We start from the raw sequence: 24,083 nt of genomic DNA, 5'->3' as shown, positions 1-24,083 counted from the left end.
AGTAAAATGGCTGTCTACCAACAGCCTTGTAAAGTAATAATGCTTTTTTCTTTTGGTACATTTTGTGAAAATATTATGAAAAATAATTGTTTAATATTTGCAGCATGGTGCGTACTAAAATGCTTTCATTAAATGTTGTTATATATTGGTACTTTTATCACTCATAGGCCATAGAGTGAGTGTGGATCCTGCCTATTGATTATTTTAGTTGACCATCGCCCCCTACTGAGTCAAATATTTATTGCCTGACTGACATCAGTAAACTATGCAAAAAGGGCCACATTTTTAACTTGAGAAAAAAAAAGAATTAGGTTTAAACTGTGAAGAAAATGAATCCAAACAAGCATTTCCTCTTTTTTTTTTTTTTTTTTTTTTTTTTTTTGAGTGCCTTTAATATTTATTCAGTATTCCAGCAGCTATGTAATATGCAAGAGTTGTTTTGTACATTTTATATTATACAGCAACATTAGTTCTCCTAGCTCCGTTCTCTGTCTTCACAGTTTTCGTCCTGGAAGCGGTGCCATTTTCACTGTTGTCTCCATAGCAACTATCATGAGGAACTTGGCTGGACGATAAATCAAATCATACAAGTGCAATAAAAGAAATTAAAAACTTCACAGTGGAAAATAAACTAATAGCTTATAAGAAAAAGTTAAATCAATTAAAAGTATATTATAAAAAATATGATACAAGAAAATGAAATACTCATTTACTTCCACAACATGCTTCTGGATGCAGGGGGAAAAGAACTGTGTACATAAAACACATACATACAGCACATCAACTATAAATGTAAGCTTACACATTTGCATGTACATACATGCAGTCGTTTCGTCAACAGCTTTGTAAACAGGTCCACCACAGACCTACCGAGAACCGACCAGAAAGGCAACTGGAGATAGTTTGTCCACAGGATACAACTTCAACGGACTTAACAGGGGGAGGTTAGTTGCTCTTCATAACCATTTAAAAGGCCCACACCTTCAACTTTTGAGACTCTAAACCTTGATGGTTCCTAAAATGGTGATAAAAACCCACACTATTATTGAGCTTGGCTCAGTTTGCGCACAGGCCCTGTTTGTAACTCTTCACTCTCCGACAGCTAATCTAATCACAAAGAAATTCGTTTTTACTAAATTTGTTCATTGTCCATCTGCTGGCCGCCAATCTCACCTTGGCTCAACATTTCTTTAATACTGATCAACAAAGCAGTTTGCACTGAATGTCTCTTTCAGTCCCCGGACAGAGATTGGTTTCCAACACAAAATCAAAGACAATGCAGGTTTCTCATTTCGACATTATAAAATAATGTAAGATACAATAAAATAAGTACAAATAGAAGTGGTTAATGTAAATACTGCAAACATTTTGAAAACTATGTCGTCAAATAAATACAGTGGTTATTACTGGAATGTATATGTTAACAAGTGCCACTACGAGGCAGTAAACTTTCCCGTTCCAGCATCTAAAACTGCAACTGGAGCTTCAAAGATAGCAACAAGTGGCGGGCTCGTGACGTAATCGCCTCTGCGCCGAATGATACCACTACATGCACAGAAGTACCTTTGTTTTGCGTACCCTTCACAGAACTACAATACATTAAATGGTTGAGCAGACACCTGCAGTTCAGTTTTTCGTCTGTCTGCAGCCCACTAGCCACAAAATTGCACCGTACCAAATCTAGTTTCTGTGGGGAGGACGCGAACAGGAGTTTTCAAAAAGACATTGCTCCACCACAATATCACGCACAGTGCAATGTTGTTTGTAAATGACAGCTCTTGCAGCTGGCCGTCCCACTTCTGACAGGCTCGTACAATTTCTTTAGCAGTAGGAGGGCTAATATCACTGAAAAAACTGAGCGACGATGACTTAGAAACCTTTAAACTTAAGTGTTTTTTGGATTTTGAAAGTGTCTCAGGTATTCTGAGAAACAAGAGCTGGGAATTGAATTCGGATTTGGCAACACTAACACACAAAAAAAAATCATTCAGTCTTTGTTGTCCGACTTGAATTTTCAGTCCCTCAGACACTCTTCCTCAGTGATGCCCTGCGCCTTCAGCTCTTCCAAGACGTTGTCAAGGTGACCGGAGTCTGGGTAACCGTGGCCGGTCAGGTTGGAGCCAAACTCGGTTTTGTGATGCACCTCGTTCCAAATGACCGTATCAGTCTCGCCCGTGGTGCTGGATGTGCCCACTGAGAAGATCAGCCGGCGGTCCCAAGCAACCAGCAACAGCTTCAACACCTATCAGAGCAGGAATCGTTCAGAATAAAAGCTGAAGAACCTCAAATGTTGAAGTTGGAAGAATAGGAGTAAGTCATGATATCATAAAGCTTTTTAAGACCCTTTTAATGACCTTGCATCCTACGCTGTAAAATATCTATTAAAAAAAATGGGGTGGGGGGGGTTATACTATAAACTATATATATAATAAGTATCTCTCTCTCTCTCTCTCTCTATATATATATATATATATATACATATATACAAAAAAATATGTGTATATAATGCATTACACATTGAATAGAAACTGCTCTAAAACTGCCAGCCTGCAGAATGCGCAACAGCACCATGTTTTGATTTAATTGATTGCATTTCATACTTATATTTAATTTATATTTATTTCAATCATTGCTTTTTGAAGTTTAATCACCACATTAAACCATATTGCCATTCCTATATTTCCATCCCTAAATTTAAGACTTTTTTTCAAAATTGTGAAAATTTCTTATACTATTTAATATATTTAAAAGGATACTTCACCCAAAAAGGAATATTTTGTCATTACTTGCCATTTTGATGTTCCAAACTTGTACAAATTTCTTTCTGCTGTTGAACATAAAAGAAGATATTTTGAATAATATGGGTAACCAAACAGTTTCTGGTAGCAAATGACCTCCATTGTCTGAAAAAAATAAATAAAAATACTATGGAAGTCAATGGCTACCAGCAACTGTTTGGTTACCAATATTTTTCAAAATATCTTTTGTGTTTAACAGATGAAAGAAATGCATACAGGTTGCCAGAATTTACATTTTTGGGTGCAGTGTCTCTATCCTACAGTAGTCAACATTTGAAGTGGATCAAAAAAAGTTCAAAGTTGTCCTAAGACAAGAACAGGTATTGTTTTGGTTTTAGGATAACTTTGATGAAAGGTTTTGATCTACTTCAAATGTTGACTTCTGTATATAGTCTATATACAGTATAGGGATTTTTAGAACCTTTAGTTTTTTTTTAAGAACCTTAAACTTGATAAAACTAACTAAATGTAAGATTTTTAAGGACACTCAGGGACACGGTAAGAGAATGAATGAGATTGTGTTTGAGAAGGTCTGGAGACTCACCAGCCTGCCTTTCTCACTGTCAGGGAGGTAGCAGTGTCTTGGAAATCCACGGGCTGTGAAGGGCTTCCCAGGGTTGGGATGCTCTGGACCCTAAAACAATCATAGATAGAGCTGTTTAGACTTACATCATAGTTATATAATGTATGCATGCCATTATTTACCACTGCAGCAGCTCAACATATGATGCAGGTGACACAAATGCCAATGTGAATGAATGCTCTGGGCAGAGCAGTGGTTTTAAACAAGCTCTAAATTAAGAGTCTTACCTGAATGCCAGGGGGTATGTTGTAGATAATCCGGATGGTTTTGCAGTCAGGGTGTCCAGGAAGGGAGTGAGGAATGACGTGGTATTCCATCTTTCCTGGTGGCTGGTTGCCGGTTTTAACACCGTAGATGGTCTTGCAGGTGGGACACTGAAGGCTGCCATCTTTGTTGCCGTTGTTGTACATGGCCACCAGGCACTGCAGGTGGTACTGATGCCCACACTGAGACAGACGACCCACTGACTCAGCCCGAGAAATGCCACCGACACCTGGGCCTTTATAACCAGACGGGCCACAGAGAGACTCCATACAGATAGTGCAATCCTAAAAAAAAACAAATTAATAGAGAAAAAAAAAAAAAAGAATTGAATCAAGTTTAATGAATCTAATGAAAGATAATTAAAATAATTCTTTTTAATAAAAAAGTATTATATTTTTATTTAAATGGTTTAAATAATTCAAAATAATTAAAAAAATGAAAATATGAATCATGTATGTTTACCTCCTCAGGTGGGTTGCGGACTTTCTGGAGATATCTTCTCACAACTTCTTCTGAAGTTCTACCTGCTCAAATAAAATAAAAATATTTTTTCATGTTTTTGAAAGACATCTCTTATGCTTACTAAGACTGCACTTATTTGATTAAAAATACAGTAAAAACAGTAATACTGTGAAATTTCATTTCTGTGATATTATTATTATTAATAATATTAAATAATAATAGTTAAATAATTATTAATAATATTTCACAATATTAATACAATGTTTTATTGTGTTATGTAATAAAAAAAAAAAAATATATATATATATATATATATATACATACACACTTTTTTTTTTTTTTTTTTTACAGTAATTGTAATTTGCATTAAACTGTCTTTGCTCCTTGCCTTTGCGGGCCTGCTTCTTTGTAGTTTTCCGGCAGCAGTGGCCGAGGCCTGGTACAGGTTTGATGTCGCTCTTGCTGACAGGTGGGGGGTGGAGCACAAGTTTGGGTGGGCGGGTCAAGCAGACCGGGAGTCCAGCGGCGCTCATCAGAATCCCAGTGATACCTAACCAATGAGAAGAGATAATTTCATCTGTTTTATATCCATCTATTTTTAGGTTCAGTGTCTTTAGTTACAAAATTATCCCAAATCTTACTATATTTAATCTTCACAGTCACTATTTATAACTTATTTGCATATTGCCTCTCACCTGCCAAAGCTGGATGGACAGGACTTGATCCATTTAAGTTCTTCACTGGGACGGTGGGGACACTATAAAGGTATAAAAAAAGAAATAAGACATGAAACAAATGCTTCCACTACGCAAGCAACCACTCACCAATCAGAAACACCCACACACACACCACAACGGTCTTATCGATAATCATAATCTGGATCCGAACAGAAATAACCATGTTGTTGTCACAGCTACACCTGCTTGCATATCACCCCCATCCTGACCTGCAGACATGCCGAGTCACGCTGAGGTATGTAAACCAGGTCACATCTTCTGTTAAACCCGCTGGTGCCACTAACAAAACTGGCACTGAGTCAGCAGACAACAGCAGTGTGTGGCGCACAGCAAAACCTCACATGACCAGACAACCTGTTGTCCATATGTGGGGATATTCAGATTGCCAGTGTGTACTTGGCCAAACATTTCCAGGGCATTTCACCTCAACATTACAGAACATATGAGGTAAACTATAAAAGTTAACCAAGTGATATTTTGAACAATCAAAAACTACTGTCAAACCAAGATTTTCAAGTATAACTACTAGTAAAGACTACTAATGCAAAATTGTTCTTATGTTAAACTTAAAAACCAAACCAAATGACAATAACCACTGATAAATGACAATGTATTCTGTTGTTCATTTTTTTTCCTAGACTTTTCAACACCTTGTTAATAAGGGTTGGCTGGCTGTTAAAAACGATTAAAGTACTATTAGCTTACCAATTACAGAATGAACAGGAGTCTAAAGCCCGACCGATATGGGTTTTTTGGGGCCGATACCGATATTAGGATGTAAAAAAAATATTGATATATCGGCCGATATTCTTTGTATATATAATAGTACAGTTTAGTCAAAAATTTGGACACTTTCCCATTCATGTGTCCAAACATTTGACTGGTACTATATATAGAATACAGTATATACATAAACAGAATATATAAACATAAACACATTTTTTTGCAATGATCACTCAAATGTGGTGATCAAACACTTATAATGACGTGACGAAGATATGTAATGGAGGCAGGGCATTTAACAATTTAACAATAAACTTTATTATCCAAAATGAGTCTGACATAAGTGCACTGAACAGTAAAGTTGAAGTTTATTCAACTTTAAATAAATTCAATTCCATTCAACTTTATTCCGCTGAAGTTTATTTCACTTCAGAACATTCATTCATGGATTTGTGCTACTGTCTTCACACAGACGAAACTTACTAGAGAAGTGTGAAGTGTGACATAATTTACCTCTAAAAATAAATACAATATAAATTCACGTCTCGCGCACTTTAATGCCATTTGAATGTAACGATATGGCCGTTCAAAGTTCCAATGGTTTTCCATAGACCTAAGCTTTAAAGCGTTTCATCCAGTTCACCAGTAGCAAACAATGGACTCTGCTGGACAAACTGATTACACAATTTCAAGCATTTTATCTGTGTTATATGTTTTGTAAAAAAAAAAAAAAAAAAAATTATATCGGTGGCATATTCACCGATACCGATATATTGACGACAGGCTCTTATCGGCTGATAATTTAAGCAAAACGATATATCGGTCGGGCTCTAAACAAAACCAAAACATGTCCAAAGATACTCACTGTTTGACCTTGATAACAGTCATGTCTCAACTATTCCAACGTTCTCCAAAGAAAAAATTGAGTCTAATAGGAAAAACTCAAAAGTAATGTTTGGATTCTGCCTTGCATTCTGCTCTCAAACTTCTTCAAAGAATGTTTGGCGGTCTCTGTAGTCAGATTGATATGTTTCTCCCTCTAGAGAGCCAGGAATCAATGTAGTTTTATTGACATATATCCCCGGTCTCTTTCTGTGAGTTGTTCTTGTGCTGGATGAGGTTGTCTTGCCTTGCTCTGTCAGCCGTCGCTCTTATAGTGCTAATCCTCGAGTTTCCATCTGTTGACGAGCAGCTAGGGAAGCAGGTGATCCACGGGATTACCTCTCAACGTCACACACTGACACACCACCATAAGGTTCCATCACACTGGCACATAGTGCAAGATAGTTGCTTACACACACACATCCATACCATCCCATGTGTGCGTCCTGCACGCGTTCAAACGTTTTGGTCGTATATGGGCATGCACAGACACTGACTATATTGGCACAGACACAAGGATATATATGGATGAATCCCACAAAATCTGTTAAGAACATGCCGGGGGTTTCATTTCACTCAAAAGATATAAATCAGAAATTACATTATTAAAAATGTATATACTGTAAATTAATAAAAACAGATTACATCTGTCTGTCTCCAGCTTCAGCTACATCTTAAAATATATTAAAACAGAAACACTTTAAATTATAATATTTCACAATATTATTTTTCTTTGCTGTGTTTTGGATCAAATAAATAAAGCAACTGTGAAATTTTTTACAATACAATTGTGACCTTTGCAAAAATACACATAAATAAATGTAAAAAATAAATAGATACAGATATATAAATAAATAAATAAATTACATACATATATATATATATACACACACACACACACACATATGCATACATACATACATTATAAAAAAAAAAAAAAAAAAAAAAATATATATATATATATATATATATATATATATATATATTATATATGCTGAATAATTCATATTATGGCTATTTTTTATTTAACATTTACAATTTTTTTACATAAAAACTCTCTCTCTCTCTCTCTCGCTCTCTCGCTCGCTCTCTCTCTCTCTCTCTCTATATATATATATATATATATATATATTAAATTTATGAGTTTATAATTAGAATAACCATTGAAAGTTCAAGTAAAACATCTCCATGCTGTAAAATAATGACAATTTGGTATAATGTTATTCTGAAATGTGCCCTGGACATGTTTTTGTGAGATTCACTCATTCAGTATATAAACACAAAGACCACTGGTGTGTAACTGTCCAATCCTAGTACGAGATATTTGGAAAGCAGAAGTGATGAGGGAAAATGTTTATCACTGTGCTAAAGTTTATCTTTATGATGCTGATAATGGAGAACCCATGATGTCATAATCGTCATTAACCCTCACTTCTGTCCTGAACGGCTGTGCTGTCAGTCCTCACAGCGGCCAGAAGAGTCTTCCAGAATAAAAGAGAAGAAGTGTGAATGTGTGCTAGCAGGAGTGTGTTTAAGGGTTATACAAGCTGTTGGCATGTATGTCACATCAAGTGCAGCAAGACACGGAGACACAGATCAGCTAATGCGTTCACCGCAAGGTGCAAAAGGACACGGTGCCACCATTAAGATGAAAAATTTGTAGAGGAGGCAGAATGGGGAGTTGACACGGATGTGCTGGGTGGGGGGTGAAAGGAGGCCAGCGGAAAATCTTCAGTCACGTTTGCTGCTGGCTAATCTAGCGGTATTAACACAGAACCCATATGGCTGCAGGCATAAGCACAACTCACCCAATCAAACCACGGCCAGATGTAGTCACTTACTGATGAACACGAAGACTGCAATGAAGGAGGGAAAAAGGGAGCAGGTGGAGAGGGCAGGAGAGAGGGAATCTCTAACGTCAAGGGGTTTTGCTAGCTTGATGAAAAAAAACTCACTGACACGACCCTCGACCTTGATCCGGTCACAATCCTTTTTACTTTTTAGCTTGTTTGAAGGAGGCACTGCCGACTGAATCCCATTTGCTAGCACTTTTGTTTCTGTTATAGGCAGACTGTGATTTATTTCTGTGAGCTTCCCATTTTATTAAAATACTCAGATGGTAATACCAAGGTATTTTTATTTAAATCATGATGCTGAAACGGGTTGGGAATTTTTTCACCAAGGTTGGATTTATTTGATCAAAGATACAGTAAAACTGTCATATTGTGAACATTATTCTCATTTAAAATAAGTATTTTCTATTTGAATATATTTCTCTCTTTCAGCATCATTACTCCAGTCTTCAGTGTCACATGATCCTTCAGAAATCATGCTAATATGCTGATTTCTGATTATTATAAATGTTGAAAACAGTTGTGCTGCTTAAAATTTTGGTGGAAACCATGATACCTGTTTTCAGGATTCTTTTAATGCATAAAACGTCCAAAAGAACATGATTTATTTGAAATAGAAATGTTTTGTAAAATAATAAATGTCTTTACTGCCACCTTGGATCAATTGAACACATCCTTCCTGAATAAAATAATTAATGTCTTTTTAAAACATTTTTGACCTTAAACTTCCGAAAAGTAGTGTACCACATTATGTACACGGTACTTCAAAGAATACCATAGAGGCCATATGCACAAAAGCATAGTATTAACATGGTACCATTTACAGAAAAACTACACTTTTAAAGCTCTCTCTCTCTATTTTTTTTTTTTTTTTTACCATGAAACAATCCAACTGAGTTCAAACAAATCACACAAAACTTGCATTATTTACTACATCAGCAAAATCATGGTGCTCACTGGCCTATTTGTATACCTAATATGAAAATAACAGTGATTCTGTTCTGAAAAAGGCAGGTTTTTGTGTATTTTGTGTAATTCTGTATTCAAGCCAGTATCATGACATGCTTAACTCTACTACTAATGTGCAAAACAAAGAGAATGAATGTACAATCAACAATGGTTCATTGTCCATTTCAAGTGTACCTGGAAAAGATCAAGGAGGTTTAAAGGTGAAGCTTCATATTAGAGACAGAGATTTCTAATCAGTCAGGCTCAGTTATCATCCAGCTACAGGTGCCATATGGGAGCCCTGCTTTCACTCTACAGACCGAAACCCATCTCAAGAAACTAAGCATGACTGAAAGAAGAAGTGAAAACCCTGCTCAAGGTGTTAATCACAGTGCCCGTCAGAAAAGCCTTTATCCAGTGGTGGCAGAAACGCAAGTGAAACGGAATTAAAAAAGAACAAACAAATGTACAGTTATTACCATAAACAACTAATCATTTTCACCATCAGCTAAACATCTGCAAACTGGCTACAATCACACTTGTGCTGATGTAGGAACAAAACAAATATACACATATACACAATATAAATTAAAGTAAAATAGCTTTCTACATTGTTTTTAAGATCTAGAAGTGCAATACAATCCAGATATATCTCAGAGCGTCCAGACATAGAGAGAGTTTTCTTTCTAGCGTCCTCTAGTGGATTAAATGTATAAACACTTGTGACCTGTTAAAGAATGTTCAGGGTTCTGCATCTGTGGAACAAAAAGTTCATCTCTTCTGTTATAAACATATGTACAGTAGGACAACAAAGTTTAGGAGGGTTTTGGTCAAGGACGTCTGTAAGCCATTAGCATTCACATTCAATATTGAGGAAGTGACTCAGCTGGCAAACGAAAAGTTCCCATGTTAGTAAGTTATTTTATAACACTAGCTTCACGTATGCTTTATATTTGGGCATTTATTCCTGTGCTGTGACTTTGTAGGTGCATTACTGTAAAGATAATTTTTGTTTGTTTGCACAAACTGAGATCATTTTCTGTGGTAATAAATAGCACAGATGCTTTTATTTAAGCTGGAACATTCCTTTAAATGTATCAGCACAAGAAATGAGTACACCGGGTCTATCAATACTCATTAAATTATATGATAAATGTAAATACACACAATGGGTCCATAGGCAAAAATGTTTCTATTTTGCATACTATCAGCATACATATTTGAATGCATAAACTGAAGTGAAAAACACTGAATTCCAGAAGTAGAATTTGGTTTACCTGCTTTCACTTCAATAACAGAAGCACTTGTGCCACATTAACCTAAAAATAGTGCACAATCTGAAATATTTCTGATATTTCCAAATGTACACTGATGGTCAAACGTTTAGATTATTTAATGTTTTTGAAAAGTCTCTTATGCTCACCAAGGCTGCATTTATTAGATAACAAATACAGTAAGAACAGCAAAATTGTGCAATATTATTACAATTTAAAACAACTATTTTAATATATTTTAAAGTGTAATTCATAACTGTGATGCAAAGCTGAATTCTCAGCATTATTACTCCAGTCTTTGATCCTTCAGAAATCAATCTAATATGTTGATTCGGTGCTCAAATAACATTTCTTCTTATTAATGTTGAAATCACAACATTAGAATCACATTTAATCGAAATAGATTTTTTTGTATCAATGCAAAAGTTTTTACTTTCACTTTTGAGCAACTGCTGAATAACATATTTATGATTCAGCATGCTTGTAAAAATCTAAACCTTATCCTGTGACTTAACAGTATGCCAGAGCATGGCTAAATATGTTTTTTGTTGGCTCACTTCACTTTTCATGGCTCATTCCTCATCTCAGTCATATGCCGCTACGCATATACTTAAACCGGCGCTCCTCCAGTGTCTGAGACAGACGTTTGTGTCTATAGGACAGCGTCTGAGTCTCACACACTCAAAACAAACACTTGCTCAATCAAGCAACTATTCCCAAACCTCCTTCACACAGACTACCGAATCTTCTCCCCCTCCTCTGTCTTTCCACTGACACCCCTCCCCCCGCCTTAACTGCATTGTGTTGCAAATAAAAAACCCCAAGCTAGCGACTGCAAACAAAGGTTGCCTTGGATACTCACTCAGCGCACACACACGCTCTCCCAAAAACTCGCACAATGGAGCTAAAGGGGCCCCTAGGAATGAGCGGAGCCTGGGAACGGGGAACAGGGAGAACAGGCAGAAAGAAGGAGGGGGACTCTAATGAACGAAACTGACCTGTTGACACTCATGGTGGACTCCCATCGACCAGCAATGTGTAGAAAGCTTCCTTTCATTAACTAATCTCTTGCCTTCTCACATGGAACCCGCAGACCACACAGCTTTTCAAGTGATGGTTTATAATGTGACATACATTATTGTTCCAAAGTTTGGGTTGGCAGGATTTTTTTAAAAAGAAATAATACTTTTAATCAGCAAGGATAGATTAAATTGATCAAAAGTGACAGCAAAGACATTTATAATGTTACAAAAGATTTCAATTTCAAATGTTCATGTCTTTTTGAATTGCTTGTGTTGTATTCCTCATTTGTAAGTTTCTTGAGCATCAAATCAACATCTCAGATATTTTTCTGAAGGATCATGAGACACTGAAGACTGGAGTATTGATGCTGAAAATTCAGCTTTGCCATGACAAAAATCAATTTTATTAAAAAAAATAATAATAATCATTTTTAAGGGGAGACACTGCAGGCAAAAACAGAGTATTTTCATGCCCCTGTCAATATTCAGATTTTGGGCTTTTTGGCTTTTCATAAAGTGTTTTTTCAGACTTATGGAAAGAAAACATCCAAAAGACACTGTTAAGTGTTCCTGTTATAGCACTTTATCTATTTGTGTCAATAGATTTAAATTACAATACATATTTTTAAAGGCCGTTTTCTCAAAATGAGTTTTTTCTCCAACTCTGAGCCATAAATCTCCACTTCAGTTGCACTTACACACACCAAACTTTACATTTTTATTCCTGTCTATATTCTGAAGGTTTTTACAGAGGGATTTGTTCATATATAATTTTCTTGATTATATACAACATTTTATTCCCCGAAAAATGGTGAAAATATATTGTTTTCTAGCTGTTCAAAGTATTTTCTGAATTATGGAGTGACAAAAAGAGATACCCAGAATTCCTTCTGTAAAAATATTTTGACTCTAATATGTCAAAAAAAATTAAACAAGAATTTTGAAACTGACTTCATCCTGTGTTCAGATTTTTGTACTAGAAATGTATGCAAATTAGCGCATATTTCATTAAATAATGCCTCATTGTCATTTGCATATTTAAATATAACATTTTAGAAAACTTGTAATACAAAAAATGTTTGCAATTATCAATGTAATCAATTAACTTGGTTAGTAAGGTGATAACTATTAGTTAATTTTTTTACCCTATTCACCTGTTTCAATGTATTCTTAATCAAATAAATGCAGCATATTTAATAGTCAGCATAAATGCGAAAAACATTACTTTCAAAATACATTTAAAAAAATCCAACTGACCCAAAGTTTTGAACAGTAGTTTAAAATAACAATATTTTTGAAATATTATATTTATTATTATATTATATTGTGTTGTTATGTTATGTTATATGTTATGTTTCTCGAAACTTTAACCCTGTTCAGGACGAATTCAAAGGTGGGAAAACTCAAGTTTACATTTCCAATTTCCAACCACAATGTGTTCCATTCGTTCCACTGCACATCCGTTGTGCTGCATTCTAGACAACCTCTAACACCAAATTCTCCCACTTTCACTTCCACTTCCACTTGAAAATAACCGATAAACCTCAGCTTTAGTTGTCTTGGAATTATTTCAAATTTAATTTGGGAATAATTGATCTGCTCTGATGTTAAATGTTGGATGTTCAACTTTGAGCACCATTCCAATGTTAATCTTTAAGTAGGAAGTGGGAGAATTCCGCTGTACCAAGCACCAAGGTCCGATACCAAAAGTAAAATGAGAAAAGAGAGTGAAAGCAGGGGAGGTTTAGGTTCAGGTTCTGACCAAGCACTTAGAAAAACTACAGGCCAGAAGTGCTAAATAAAACTTACTTTCTTTTAGCAGGCCTAAATGTGTCAACATTTCAAGTACACTACAAAAAAAAGCACATTTTATTAAAAAATAAACTATTACAGAAGCGAAACCGTTTCACATCACAGCACAGGCCCAGATACAAAGACAACAAATGTACTAGTAATCTAACCCTTTATAACCACAAAAAGCTAATATATGGGATGTATTGGATTCCCAGTCTCCAATGTCATGTTTATGTTACAGCAGTTTAAGTCAAATGTGTTCTGAAAAGAGCAATAGACCTGAGCTAACTATCTCTGTGTGCACATCCCAGAGTGACATTCTTTCTGTAAATATTCAAATCAAGCTAAGATATTTAACAATCTCACACTTGTTTCACACAGGAATGCAAGCACAAAATGTGGTGTTCACAAGCATGTTGAAACATAAGATGTGGTCAAATTATCCACTGTAATTAATGTAATGATGTATGAAGCACAGTTTAGAAGTAACTTTCAAACCAAGCAGCTTTCTGTTGTGCAACACGGCAAATTCATGAAAGCAACTTGAGCATGAGTGAAAAATCTGTGTTGGGATACTTTTTGGCCTCACGTGAAACTCAACTTTATGTCCTTGAGGAATCTTGACTGTATTGGTTTCCAACTGGACTTTGCCAGTGCAAATGTATAACCAACATGCTCAAAGGTAAAGGTTGCTCAATGAAATTTTACATATGAAAAATCACTTCAATGGGAATTTTTGTGATTGGGATTTTTCGTTAAGGAGAAATTTTATCTGCTTTATTTCCAACTAAGTTGTTCTCATACACTACCGTTCAAATGTTTGCTGCAGGTAAGTTTTTTTTCAATGTTTCTCTTAAGCTCACCAAAGCTGCATGTATTTGCTTTAAAATACAATAAAAGCAGTAATATTGTTCAAAATCACTGTTGGTGCCGATAGCCTAGTGGGCAGTGTGCCAACATGTAATGCTGTTGCATTGCGGGAGTCCCGAGTTCAAATCTTGGCTCGAGGACCTTTCCCGATCCCACCCCACTTCCTGTCCACTCTACACTATCCTATCATAATAAAGGCAAAATTCAAAAAAATAAATCTTAGTAAATAAGTAAATAAAAAAGTAAATATTACTATTTAAAATGTTTTCTATTTTAATAAATTTTAAAATGTAATTTATTCCTGTTATGCAAAGCTGAATTTTTAGCACCAGTCTTTAGTGTCATATGATCCTTCAGAAATCATTCTAATATGCTGATTTGATCCTCAAGAAACATTTCTTGTTATTATAAATGCTGAAAACAGTTGCTTATTTTTGTGGAAATAATTTTTTTTCAGGACCCTTTGAGGAGTAGAAAGTTGAAAAGAGCAACATTTATTTGAAATCGAAATCTTCTGTAACAGACTTTACTGTCATTTTTGATCAGTTTGATGAGTCCTTGCTTAATAAGAGTGAATAAAGAAATCTTGCCGACCCCAGACATTTGAACACTAGTGTAAATAGTAAACCTCAGTCTGTGAAACGCTCATGAGAATCACAATCGCAGTTGTCACGGTTAAGGTTACCATCTAGAAACGGACGTGATCCCTAGAAAAACAGAGTATCATTTAATTTACAATCACAGATATCTCCAATCGCGATGACTTACCCTGATGCAATGAGTGCCCGTGACTGTGCCATGGCGATTCTCTGCAGGGCGGGGCGGCTAAGGCCAGCCAGACTGCTGCGAGGCGGCACCGGGGCGGCACAAGCGGCTGAAGCCGTCGACATGGGACCCAGAACACGAGCAGAGGGTGTGGGAGCACAGGTGGTCACTGTAGATATAAGGGCGTTGGAGGGTGTAGGTGCAGTAGAGTTGGGCGCCGAGGTCATGTGGGGTATGGTGGAAGGCGGCAGGGGTGGTGGCACAGAGGGTGGAGGAGGACGGTTGGAGGATATAGACAGGGCAGCAGTGGCTGAGCCCAGCAGGGAGAGGGATTGTCCGAAGCCTACGTTAGCACCCGAGGTGGAGTTCCTATGTGGCGAGAGGACCCGGGACAGGGATGGAGGGTGAGGCAGGGTAAGCGAGTACGAATGTCCTCTTGATGGTGCTTTTGGGCTTGGCGGCTTGGGTATGGGCGGGGGCTTCCGCCCGAGAGTTTGTGCCATGCTAGGGGTCTTGACACCTAAGACTAGCATGCACTGCTGGCAGGAACACGGTTGACCCAGTGAAGTAATAGCAGAAGCTGGGAGAGCTCCACTGGGATAGGCACTGCCATTCCCTCCGCTGATCCCCGATACGCCCACCCCCAGGAGTCCACCGCTTCCAGCGGATGACCACGGATGCGGTTTAGGCAGCGGGCCAGAGACGAGCGGGTAGGCTAGGTCTGAGCGCCTCTGGATGCGCCGGCGCCGCTGCGTCTGTCCGTTGATCTGCGTCATACTCTGCAGGTCTATAAGGTAGCAGATGCCCAGCGGCGTTAAGTCCAGCCAGGGCTGCTGCCGGTCCCGAGCCGCCTGGATGGCGATGCTGACCTCGGTGTCGTACGGCGTCCATGAGCCCGAGTCGTTCTCCCATTCCCACACACATCCCTGACCCGGAGCCGACCGCGGGTCATAGAAGCTTCGCCGCACGGGTCTTAGCGTACCTGTAAGGAAGAGCAGAAATATTACGTTTTTTGATGAGTACAGTTTCTATTCCTGTCTTAATGTATTTCCTTGAAACAGGAATTTGGACATGAAGGTAAAAGTAAACATTTTGATTAACATTTTGACTAAAAATTTTGATTGTCATCACCCAGGCACCCTCGTTTTGTATCAAACCCATAAGACTAGTTAAACTTTGGAACACAAATGATCTATATCTATTTTATTATGAACTTTTATTATAATTTGATGTTTATATTTTAATCTCTATGTATATCCATTGAGCAGTGTTTATACACATTAGGCCTCATTCATGAAACATTCGTAAATATCTGAGTAAATTCTGAGTAATTTGCGTGTAAAACAGACCTCCCCGAAAACTTTCCTCCAGATTCACAAACGCTTCGTAAACGTCCGATTTGTTAGTTAAACATGTGTATGTTAATGAATTACAAAAATTTGTTCTGCTTGTGTTTCATGAATGAGACCCAATATTTTTTTGAATCTGTAAATAAAACATTATTGCACCAATTTTAATTGACTTTAATTGTTGCACCACCAAACTATTTTTAGTGTATATGAATAGCCAAAATTAAATCTGTTCATAATAAAGCATTTATCTCTCTTTAGAAGACTTGGATTAAACTGATGAACTTAATTCATATGGATTCCTTTTACAATGTCTTGTTCTTTTAATGCATGAATATCTTGTTTGTGTGGACTAGGGGTGTTGCGATATACCGCTATTGGCGATAACAGTGATATTCAAATCATGAAATATCAACATCGTGTTAATTTATGGTGTGACGATACACCAGTATTGGCGATAATAACCACAATATTTCAAATTAACAGGACACGCAAATAGCCTACTCCAGCGCCACGACCTGTTTGACTTCCCAGGAGGCAGTATTGCGCCTTAACACTGACACCTGTAAATTAAGAAGATGATGCAGAGCGCGGCCGCGCTACTCCAAGAAGAACCATGTTCAATATTATACAGACAGTAAGTTGCCATTATTTTACTAGTCATGGAATGGGAAACTATACATTAACCTGCTAACAGCGGTTTCCTGTGTTCATATATTTTAAAGGGGTGATTCTTTTAATAAGTACTGCGTTTACTCGTCTAATTTTTGTATTTGTATTTGTAATCAAATCATGGCCAAAACATCTGCGTAGCACTTGATTTCTTTGTTCAAATCTATTACATGATCAAAACAAGTCTAGAAAAACTGAGCGACCACATGGCTACATTAAACTCCCCTAGAGTTAAACAGTTGAGTTTTACCATTTTCGAATCCATTCAGCCAATCTCCGGGTCTAGCGGTAGCACTTTTAGCTTAGCTTAGCATAGATAATTGAATCTGATTAGACCGTTAGCATCTCACTCAAAAATGAACAAAGAGTTTCGATATTTTTCCTATTTAAAACTTGACTCTTCTGTAGTTACATTGTTTACTAAAACTGAAATTGAATTTATTTAATACACGAGTTTCACAATTTGAGTTGAATTGTATTAAATAAATTCAATGCACACAGACTCAAGTAGTTTAAGTCTTTGGTTCTTTTAATTGTGATGATTTGGGCTCACATTTAACAAAAACCCATCAATTCACTATCTCAACAAATTAGAATATGATGACATGCCAATCAGCTAATCAACTCAAAACACCTGCAAAGGTTTCCTGAGCCTTCAAAATGGTCTCTCAGTTTGGTTCACCAGGCTACACAATCATGGGGAAGACTGCTGATCTAACAGTTGTCCAGAAGACAATCATTGACACCCTTCACAAGGAGGGTAAGCCACAAACATACATTGCCAAAGAAGCTCGCTGTTCACAGAGTGCTGTATCCAAGCATGTTAACAGAAAGTTGAGTGGAAGGAAAAAGTGTTGAAGAAAAAGATGCACAACCAACCGAGAGAACCGCAGCCTTATGAGGATTGTCAAGCAAAAACCGATTCAAGAATTTGAGTGAACTTCACAAGGAATGGACTGAGGCTGGGGTCAAGGCATCAAGAGCCACCACACACAGACACAGTGTCAAGGAATTTGGCTACAGTTGTCGTATTCCTCTTGTTAAGCCACTCCTGAACCACAGACAATGTCAGAGGCGTCTTACCTGGGCTAAGGAGAAGAAGAACTGGACTGTTGTCCAGTGGACCAAAGTCCTCTTTTCAGATGAGAGCAATTTTTGTATTTCATTTGGAAACCAAGGTCCTAGAGTCTGGAGGAAGGGTGAAGAAGCTCATAGCCCAAGTTGCCTGAAGTCCAGTGTTAAGTTTCCACAGTCTGTGATGATTTGGGGTGCAGTGTCATCTGCTGGTGTTGGTCCATTGTGTTTTCTGAAAACCAAAGTCACTGCACCCGTTTACCAAGATATTTTGGAGCACTTCATGCTTCCTTCTGCTGACCAGCTTTTTGAAGATGCTGACTTCATTTTCCAGCAGGATTTGGCACCTGTCCACACTGCCAAAAGCACCAAAAGTTGGTTAAATGACCATAGTGTTGGTGTGCTTGACTGGCCAGCAAACTCACCAGACCTGAACCCCAGAGAGAATCTATGAGGTATTGTCAAGAGGAAAATGAGAAACAAGAGACCAAAAAATGCAGATGAGCTGAAACCTGGGCTTCCATACCACCTCAGCAGTGCCACAAACTGATCACCTCCATGCCACGCCGAATTGAGGCAGTAATTAAAGCAAAAGGACCCCCTTCCAAGTATTGAGTACATGTACAGTAAATGAACATACTTTCCAGAAGGCCAACAATTCACAATTTTTTTTTTTTTTTTTTTTTATTGGTCTTATGAAGTATTCTAATTTGATGGTATAGTAAATTGGTGGGTTTTGTTAAATGTGAGCCAAAATCATCACAATTAAAAGAACCAAAGACTTAAACTACTTCAGTCTGTGTGCATTGAATTTATTTAATACATGAGTTTCACAATTTGAGTTGAATTACTGAAATAAATGAACTTTTCCACGGCATTCTAATTTATTGAGATGCACCTGTATATGTGCATTGTGTATATTTTTGTATCTAGCATTCTGCCTGCTTCCGATCATACACAGAAATGAAATAGTGCGGTAAGATCACATTTATTTGAATGAATTATAGCATGTATTTCAATTAATTATCGAGAGACAGAGATCGATGACAGTTGTGTGTACCTGTGTGCTGCGTCTGCGGGTCTATCTTTACAAACAATTACTTCAAAAACTGCGATTTTACCACCTCGTTGCTGAGGAATATATGTAGTGATCTAGTATCTAGGCTATTTTATTAATGAAAATCACGGGGAAGCGTTGACAACAGGTTTGTGTGTGTTTCCAGAGCAATCAGCGATCTCTGACCTCTCTCTCTGTGTGTGTGCGAGTGATGTGTGTTGGTTAGTGTGCATCAATTAAAGCAGCTCATTAATACAGAAAAGTGATTAAACTGACTTGGAACTACCTGTGCATTAAATGATTTTACTGCAGACCTGCCAGCCAATCAGAATCCAGTATTCAGACAGACCATGAAATAAGTATATATAAATACATACACACACATACATTTATACTTTTTAAAAATAAATATACACACTACACACACATATATTATGTAAACACAAACTTTTATTTTGGATGTGATTAATCACTATTAATTGTTTGACAGCCATAAAATAAAAAAAAGGCCTGAAATCATTGACAAAAAGAGTGCCGTTTAATTTAAGCTTCTCCAAGGCATATTGACTGTGTCAGTGTTTTTTTTTTTTTGTGCACACATTGTGAAAAAGTTACAAACTTGTAAATATGTCAGCAGTGTGGACATAGTTCATAAAGACTTAAAACTATGCTAGAACAATTCATTACATGTAATATTTTAGGCTGTGATATCAAGCTTGTTGCAGAAGAACTTTACTACACCTGGTTTAATTTATCATATGAGTACACAACACCCTGACCAGAGATCAATTACCAAGTTACCCAAAATGAATTACCAAAACTTTATTTTCAATTTTTGGTTTTCAGCCAAATGTCTCTTTAACAATGCCAAATGCAAAGATATGCATATTAAAATGGATGGTCAAGGATGTTACAACAGTTGAGATACAGCTGTGACATTACACCGACAGCACAAGATAACTTTTGTTATGTCTTTCCAAAGCAAACCTAAAGAATATATTTCAGACATAATAAAAACAAATAAAGCCTTGTTATGTCTGTTCCAGATTCCAAAGTACAAGAGAGCTGTGCTACAGTACAATTAGTCTCAAAATTTGACAGTCCAACAACACAAAGGTCATCCATCCGACCTCCCTTCATGACCTCGCTCTACTACCATTCATTTATCCATCTCCTCCTCCCTCGTGTTTCTGGAGTGATGGGCCGCTACCCTTCGCCGACCCTATTCTCTCCATTCCTCCATCTTCCCATGAAATCTAGTCAGTCCTGCACAATGGTCTTTGTCAGCATGGGTGATGGAGACTCCCAAAATTCTGACAGCCAACAATCCACCCCTTTGTTTCGGCTTCACGTTGCCCCTTGTTATAGGTTCAAACCATTCCTTCCTTCTCGCCAGCAAAGCACTCGTGTGCATTGACAAAAATCATTAAGAGTTCATGGCAGAGCCAACTGAACTCTACACTGGATGACACATAAACAAGTGTGAATTACAAACACGAAGCTGAAAACTGATAACAGTGATCTGACTTGAGAAAAATGAAGCGGCTGTTGCTGAAATCAAGGTTTTGAGGCCCAGCCCAACCATTTTCGTAGCACACTGAGCTTCCAAAACATCTGCAGACGTTTGCCTTCAAGCCATCACAATACAGAGCTGAGATTATAAGCGCATTTGATTGATCTCAGAGTAAAGCAACCATATTAATACAATACAATGGAGGTACTAGAAGATGCATGATAAAATCAGGTAGGATATCGTTCCCTCTCACCGGTATCTTGCCGAAACTGGTGCATAGACTGCAGGTCAATGATGTACGGCGATAGACGCGAGTCGACCTGGCCCAGCACCACGCTCCCGGCGCCGCGAGGGTCGCTGCGGATCACCGCCTCGATGTGATGGGACACCGCTGGGCTGTAGGGTCGCCAGCGCCCGTGCTCGTTCAGCCATTCCCAGACGACCACGGCCGAGGCTAACAACATCTCATACCTACGCGAGAAAAATAAAATCACGTCCACAGTAATGACATCTGATAGCGTCTTGACTCATTTTTGTATTTTGCAGCGACTAATTCCCGTGTACTGCACAGGTGCGTTTATAAGCAAGCGATGCATTTGACCACAAAGGGAATGTTATGCAGCACGCTGTGGCAAGCCATTTTAACATTTATTCCTCTAAACTATCTACTATATATTCTGTTTCTGGTGCATGTTTTTCAATCAGTAAACAAAATATGACTGGTACACCTATCATTTTCACTAATAAAATATATATTACGTATTTCTTTCTTTCTTGTTACTATCATTACTACCTAGTACTAGTATTGTTGCCTATTGCAGCTTTACTAGTATGTAATTATTAGAGAGTGGTACCTAATATCTATTTAAGCTGATAATAGAAATATATTTCCAACTCACTAGTCCACGTTTTGTTTTATACTGGTCATGTGTGTTGACTTTAATAGTAAGTTTAAAATGTTACAAGTAACCATTGGAATACACTCTAATTTGGTTTGTAATAAGCAGGTGTTCATGTCTATTTAGCTGCCAGGAGAAAAAAAAAACGTAACAGGTCCTAGCAGCAAGTGGAATAAGAACCAATGAGTGAATAGTAAATAATCAATATCTGATCCACAGATACCTGTAGAATTAATTAGCAAAATATGCTATTTTTTACGAGTAGACGTTACTTTTCACTTTTAGAATATTGACCAATAACAAATGAATACTAGTATTAGTGAAAAAGATACAGTTACGGTTGAAATAGCTACTTACTAATAATAAAATTAGGTATTAGTAATATAAAATAGACAGAGACGTTAAATGTTAATGCAGCTTGCCACAGAATGTTGTGACATGCAAGACATTTTAAGTAAGGCATTTTCTTCCATTGCATCCTTAAAAATGACCACACTTCGATACAAGAGTATATTTAAAACTGTTCGCCATCATTAATATTCCCTCTCTTAAAATATATATAAATATAGGTCATATAAAATATATGGTCATTTTGTGATGGGGGCTCAGTTATTCGTTTAAACTGTCAATTAAAACATGTTCCCAACCCATATTAACAGAGCGTGCACGATGCAAGCACAGTGCAAAGCAAAAGGCTCGTTTTCCCCAAAATGCAACGAATTGAGACACGCAAGCACTCACCAATAAGAGATCGTTCGTGTTGACTCGTTTGCATTCAGATCGTTGAAGAAGGAGGTAATTCCTTGGGCGAATCCATCTTAACTTGAGCAAAAAGTATCCGTGCGATGTAACAATAGTCCCAGATTTTTTTCTTAGAGGAAAGTGCTAATCGAATTATTGCATTATTTTGCTTTAAAACGCACAGTCGACGCAACGCGCAGTTAAAGATCTCCTCAACGACATGACTCGTTTACCTACTGCCATGTAAAGACATTTAAATCTTATTCTTATTCCAGTAAGGAATGTGCAGGATTCTTCGATTGTTTGCGTGCGTCTGACTGTGGCCACGCCCACTGGGGCTGAACTGACCAATGGCGCGGCGACTTCGACGCCCACTGGCGTCTAACCGACCAATGGTCAGCGCAAGAGTGCAACTTCCGACTAAAGTATCTCCTCCCCAACTCTTCCCAAATGTACGTGCAGTCGGTGGTTTTCTACAGATATAAAATCTGTACATTTAACGATTGTCATCGCATGAAATATGATTAAAGTGATTTTTGTGTTAGTTTTTCACGTTTTTAGGAGTCTGCCATCGTCTTCTTGAAATAAAAGGTAAGTGGAGATGCCGGGGATTGAACCCGGGACCTCATACATGCGAAGCATGCGCTCTACCACTGAGCTACATCCCCGTTAGCTCTTGCTATACTGAAATCGTGCCTCTAGTTATAAAATGTGAAATTATTTTTTGCCATAAATGCACTTTATGGGTATAAATGTATTATATGGTGGATTTTGAGCTCCTCTGATGTAGCCTATGGGAAATTTAATTCATTATATTCATTTAATTACAAAATAAATATTCCCAGGACTATAAGTGTGTGATTGTTACTTTATAAATTAAACGGCATAATTCAAGTATCATCTCAATTTAAGCATTTTTTAAGCCGACATTGTCTTATTTTACACGGTTAGCAAATGCATTCTTCATCATCGTAATCTTGTCTAAACCCTGTTTAAACTGACCAGCACCGATAAGAGATGTGGTTCATGGGTTTAGCCTCAGAATGGTTGGTGGTTGGATGGCCTAATGCTAAATCAGAGCAAATGTTAAGTCCAGGTCACATTCATCACAAAATGTTCTTGAGACAAAGTATTATTTCTCATGATTTGATATGCTCCACACGTGTTCTCGATGGGTTTTGTGAGATTCACACATCAGCGGTCAAGTGAAAACAAAAAACTATTTTGACAATAACTGTATTGACATGAAAATATTTTTTAATAGAAAAATATTTACATCTCACACAAATGTTAACAAGTTTAACAATGTATTTTCACATAGTCAGCATTTGCAGGAAAAAAAAAACACAACAAAAACAGGAAGTAGATAAAACTAACAACTTACAGAAAATGGTGTGGAACTGTTTTACTGGCTTTTTAATAAAGTTAACCCCATTAAGCCTAATGTTTCATTTTTGATATGCAAATTTCCTCTTAATTATCAGCATGACCAAAATTAAGCTTAAGAACCTGTTGCACACAATCTACTATGCCTTCTGTCATCTGATTGATAGTTTATAGTTTCTTTAGCAAATAAAAGTCCTTTATTGTAAAAACACCCCAGTCAGGTTGAGACACATTTTACTGATTTTTATAAAGTAAACGTAAGAATAGTAACAGGCTATTTCAAGATGAACACTTACTGGACTGAATCAGTTTATGTTTACTTGATTATCCATACATCACTTCTTAGAAAAATCATGTCAAAATGTGAATATCTAATATGATACAACAATCTTTCTAGGAATGTTTATTTGTACAAAT

General features: G+C 37.2%; 1 protein-coding gene and 1 non-coding gene across 2 annotated transcripts; both read right to left on the bottom strand.

Annotated features, from left to right (window-relative positions):
• Positions 1-626: 626 nt before the first annotated feature.
• LOC109065198 (E3 ubiquitin-protein ligase DTX4-like) lies at positions 627-22,601 on the bottom strand. Its single transcript, XM_042727106.1, has 9 exons — positions 22,281-22,601; positions 20,894-21,111; positions 14,979-15,957; positions 4,803-4,864; positions 4,496-4,657; positions 4,108-4,169; positions 3,609-3,929; positions 3,343-3,432; positions 627-2,242 (listed from the first exon to the last, which is right to left on the bottom strand). Exons 2-9 carry the CDS (start codon positions 21,102-21,104, stop codon positions 2,015-2,017), a joined length of 2,115 nt encoding a protein of 704 aa, XP_042583040.1. The 5' UTR covers positions 21,105-21,111; positions 22,281-22,601; the 3' UTR covers positions 627-2,014.
• Positions 22,602-22,876: 275 nt separating this feature from the next.
• Positions 22,877-22,948, bottom strand: trnaa-cgc. Its single transcript has one exon. It is a non-coding gene; the product is annotated as a tRNA-Ala (tRNA).
• Positions 22,949-24,083: the final 1,135 nt, after the last annotated feature.

The sequence above is a fragment of the Cyprinus carpio genome, chromosome B7 (genome assembly GCF_018340385.1).
Source record: "Cyprinus carpio isolate SPL01 chromosome B7, ASM1834038v1, whole genome shotgun sequence".
In the NCBI taxonomy this organism is placed as follows: Eukaryota; Metazoa; Chordata; class Actinopteri; order Cypriniformes; family Cyprinidae; genus Cyprinus; species Cyprinus carpio.
This window is presented reverse-complemented; position numbering and strand designations above follow the sequence as displayed.